The following is a 4869-nucleotide window of genomic DNA, read 5'->3' on the forward strand; positions in this document are numbered from 1 at the left end:
CTTTAAGATTATTATTTTTTAATTATTTTAATTTAGTTTAGAGGATGGAATGGCCAATTTGAAGCAATAGGTCCCATGTTGACCCAAAATGTTATGTTAAGTTATGGTACTTTAAAATTACCAAAAAAGACCCAAAACTCAAGCATTTTTGAATAGTAGACTATTCTTCTTCAGGAGAATAAAAGGTGATGATTAGTGAGTACAATGCAATATATAAGAACAGATATCGACAGATATTCCAGATGAATTGGCCTTGAAGCCTAGCCAATCATAACTGGAGACAATTGTGTCAGGTTTAGCTTGTACAAAAGAAATGTGTACATTACATGAGAGACATAAAAGTAATAATAGAAAAATAAAAAACAAAAGGGGCTGGGAATTAGAGAAAATGATAATGTGAGGCAACATATAGGAAATAATACCAATATAGAGAAATCAAAACATGAATAAAAATATGGATAATAGTACAAAGTAAATTTAAGTACATATTTCGTTCTGGAATTATTTTTCTTAAGAGGTATACGAAGCCCAACAATCCCAGCATCAAAACTGATGCCATTCAGCATTACAGTATTTAACAGTGCTATCCAGCAAGCTTCTTTAATCACAGCTATTCCAACTATCTTGATATGAATTCAATAGCTAATTGAACCACACTATCCATAATCAAATACTCCTCGTTAATCCAGATCCCTTATAATCTTGCACCATTCAGTCTTAATTCTCATCAACATGCTGCCGCTATCTGAAAAACCCACCTTGCCACTTACATCTCTATAATCAAAATACCTACCAAGTTTTAGTAGTATTTGTAGATGATTTAATTTTCCTATTTCTATTTGATGTAAAATTTGTCTCTGTGCCTGACAGTTTAATGTCTTCAAGAGTGTGGCCAAGCATGTTAAAGTGTTTTGTGATCAAAAGTTCTTTGTTCATGTTGATTGAAGATTTGTAGTCATTAAACCATTTCTGTATAGTTGTTCTGGTTTGACCCACATACTGAAAGTTACATTTTCAGCATTGGATTAAGTCTTTGTCTTTAGAAACTTTTTTAATTCGTGATATTTTTTTTTAGCTGTAATAACATAAATAAAACATACCTGTATTATTTCTGCATCCACCTGCAGAAACTCCTCGATGCCAGTGTCCATGACAGAGTTTCATGTGCCATGGAATTTTAGTCCGTAAAGTAGGCTCATCTTTACTTGTTTCTGTATCTAAATTTACAACTTCTAAACTTGTGAAAGTTTTCACAAAGTCTTGATAATTCATCCTGAATGAGAAAAGTTCAACAGAACTGGTAAATTATATTTATGATATGTCTCATCCCATCTAAATATCTGTACAGTACATTGATAAACATGCACTTAATTAACAACCACTCATACATTATCTCATGCATATACATTTACAAGATATCAATCATTTCTTTCTTTCAAAATGTTTGTGTTCATATGAATCCTAATTCAGTATACCAATTAAAATATTTTAGGGTGTTGTATCTTGTTTTCATATTATCTACTTTTATTTTTAGCAGTTTCAATTCAAGTGGTTTAAAGAAATAGACAGCAAACATCACATACTATTAAAAAAATAAGATTTAATTAGATCAATTAAGGGAACACAATAATTTCTGTTATTTTCATATAAATATTGTCACATATTTTTTACTTAGAACACTTAATAGACTACTCACCAAAACTCTCCATCACCAAGATGTCTATAAACTAACTTATGTTTTTCTTCTGGGGAAACTTTATTCCACTCTGATGAACTACAAGAAAAAATAGCTCATAATTTTTCTGATATCTTAAGTACTTCGTCAACTTATAGTGTACCAAAACAACTAGTACAAAGCATACATTGTACATAGTCTAATTTCAAGTAATGTGATCATATGTTTTATTTCTGCTTTATTCATCCAACCTCTTATAAACAGTTTAGAACAGTCCTTTCAACACTGCTTGATAATGAGTAATGTAATACTTACTCTTGAGACCAGCTTCCCACATAGTCTGAACTTGTTCCAAGTGGATTTCTGAGCTTAACCAACAGAATTTGATCGCTATTCACTAGCTCCACCTAATTTATAAAATTATAATTATTTAAATTTATGTTTCTTTTATGTGTATAATTTAATACATAAGAACAGATGTTACACACGTGGAACAAAATTATCCTTATCTACCTCCTCCTTAAATTTGAATAAGAAATGTTTTAGCATTTCACTTTAAAATATATAGGTATATATATATATATATATATATTATCTATAAAAAATATATAAAAACTTGATTTTCTCATTTTTAAAAAATTACATATCTTGGATTACTATCATCACACTGTGTTGTTGACTTCAAAAAGCCCCTTCATCTGTTTGATGTTAAGCACAAAGTTACACAATGGACTATCTGTGCTGTGCCTACCACAAGTATCAAAATCTGATTTTAGCTTGTTTGGTGTGATGGGGGATTCGAACCCGTGACCCGCAAATTGCGAGTAGAGGGCCCTAACCACCTGGACATGTTACAATAGGCATAAATTTGTTTGTTTAAAAAAAATTTATATTATAAAAAATACACACCTTTTCAACAGCCATAATCCTGTAGTTTACAGTGAGTAAAATACCATTAGCCAGTTTTTCTGGTTGGTTTCTTCCCTGAGAAATCAAGTAAAAAAACATCATAAAACATGGTTCCCTAAAGCACATATCAAAATAAAACACAAGGTTGTTACAAGTAAATCAAATCTATCAATTTTTCCATATCATTCAGTAATGCTTGTGCCACATACTATGAGGATGAAATGATGAAAAATACAAGTTGTAATGGTGCTGCTATCTTATGAAAAATAAATAAAACATTCCAAGTATAATAAACTTATAGTACCATATTTACTTCATTAAACTGTATATATTTTCAATTACAGTCATTTACTAAGTGAACCATTTTTAAATACTATACAAAAAATATATTTTCACAAAGTTTTAAATAACTACTAACAAGGATTTCTTATTAATTGCTGCATTTTCTGAAATATAACAATTTAGTGAAATAAATTCAAAACTATGCACAATTATTGTTGTATCAAGGGATTTTTTTAATCAAACTTGCAGCATTCCAGTTTGTACTAAATGCGACAGCAAAAATATTCAGTTTTTTAAATGTTAGTAGCAAAGATAACATCCATAAATTTAGAGGATATTTTAAAATTCTAATGATTTTTTTATATGTACTTCACAATACATAGTGGGTTGTAAACAGTCTTTGCTTAGTGCTTGAGAACTTAGAAAAAAATTCTACAAATAAAATTTACTGAATATTTACTATCCTATCATTTACATTTCATGCTAATAAAAAAGGTAATTTACTGAACACTTACTATCCTATCATTTACATTTCATGCTAATAAAAAAAGGCAATTTAAGAAAAAGTGAAATATTTAATTTATTCTCAAAACAAAACGTACAAACATCTGTATATAATATCAAACTGACCTTAGCCTTATGCAAAATTATAGAAGGTATATAAAACATTCTTATCAATACACTATAGGACGTGACATGATATTGATACTGACCAGAAATGGCAGAATATGTATAAAAACACGCTCTCGAGAATGTCTACGATTAAGACAAAAGTCACAAGAGTAAATGTCTTTTTTGCGTACATTGCTTATCACTTTGTTTTAAACTTCTGAATTCATTCCATCAAATATTTGTTTTTTTGTTCACCATGGGTATCAAAACTTAGTTGTTCGCGTTATAAACCCTCAGACTTATTGCTGAGCTTCTGGCAGGCTTAACTTCCAATGAACGACAAACGACATACAGTTTTATATATTTCTTTGCTCAAAGTTTCATTTATGCAACTTCTTCCTAACCAACCTATTACAACTGCTGGATGCACTTGAATATATATTGTTGTAAACATGCAATTAAGAAAATGTTTTGTTTTTACATGTATCCCATTTATATTGTTGTTTAATAGTTTAATTTTGAGTTTACTTACTAATTCTAAGCATTATTTTATCCCAAGTTACAGTTTTTACAGTAAGGAAGAATATTTTTATGACAGCGGAAGTCACGTGACGCTGGTGACACGTCAAGAGATTCTAGAAGGACCATGATTGTTCTTGGCAACTCTAGTGCCAGATGCCCTCTATTTTTACATATATAAGACCAGCAAGAAGTGACGAGATGGATAATTGCAGACAGGCAGAGATAGAGACGGACAAATGAGTCAAGTGCGGTAGTGACCGTTTGTAAAGTCTGTGTATCATTGTGAAATATAGCGTGTGTTTAAGTTAAAGTAACCGTGGAAATTAAGTGTATTGCAAAGCTGTATTGAGAAAGAATAAACTAGTCTTATTTAAGAAAGGACTTGTATCGTTAAAGTTTCATCCGAAAGAAATTATACGGGAAATTAACAAACGACCAAAGATTTAATATATTGGTGTCAGAGAGTGGGAAAAGAAAAAAAATAGAAACGAGAAGTGGCAAATCAAACTACAGTTTAGCAGATTTGATGGCAGCAATACAAGAAGTGCAAAAGAAACAAGAGGAGAGATTACAGCAGCTGTTGGAGGAAAAAGAAAAGAAACAAGAGAGATTACAACAGTTATTGGAGAAAAAACAAAAGAAACAAGAAGAGAGATTGCAGCAGTGGCAAGAAACCTGCAACAATAGCAGCTCGAACAGCAAAATAAACAAGAGAGATTGCAGCAGTGGCAAGAAACCTGCAACAATAGCAGCTCGAACAGCAAAATAAACAAGAGAGATTACAGCAGTCGTTAGAGGTGTTACGTCTCCGTTCGTTAATTAATTTTCCGTAAATTCGTTCCGACGAAACTTTAGCGACACAAGTCCTT

General features: G+C 31.0%; 1 protein-coding gene across 1 annotated transcript in view; it reads right to left on the reverse strand.

Annotated features, from left to right (window-relative positions):
- LOC106466121 (calpain-C-like) overlaps positions 1 to 3656 on the reverse strand; it is a gene marked incomplete at its 5' end in the record, with an annotated part of 23728 nt that extends 20072 nt beyond the window's left edge. Inside the window, 5 exons of the mRNA XM_013926359.2 lie at positions 1101 to 1273; positions 1697 to 1774; positions 1991 to 2082; positions 2585 to 2659; positions 3580 to 3656. Coding sequence (XP_013781813.2) covers positions 1101 to 1273; positions 1697 to 1774; positions 1991 to 2082; positions 2585 to 2659; positions 3580 to 3656 — 495 coding nt within the window. The remainder of the gene's footprint in view (positions 1 to 1100; positions 1274 to 1696; positions 1775 to 1990; positions 2083 to 2584; positions 2660 to 3579) is intronic.
- Between the last annotated feature and the right edge of the window lie 1213 nt (positions 3657 to 4869).

The sequence above is a fragment of the Limulus polyphemus genome, unplaced genomic scaffold (assembly GCF_000517525.1).
Source record: "Limulus polyphemus unplaced genomic scaffold, Limulus_polyphemus-2.1.2 Scaffold2157, whole genome shotgun sequence".
Lineage (NCBI taxonomy): Eukaryota > Metazoa > Arthropoda > Merostomata > Xiphosura > Limulidae > Limulus > Limulus polyphemus.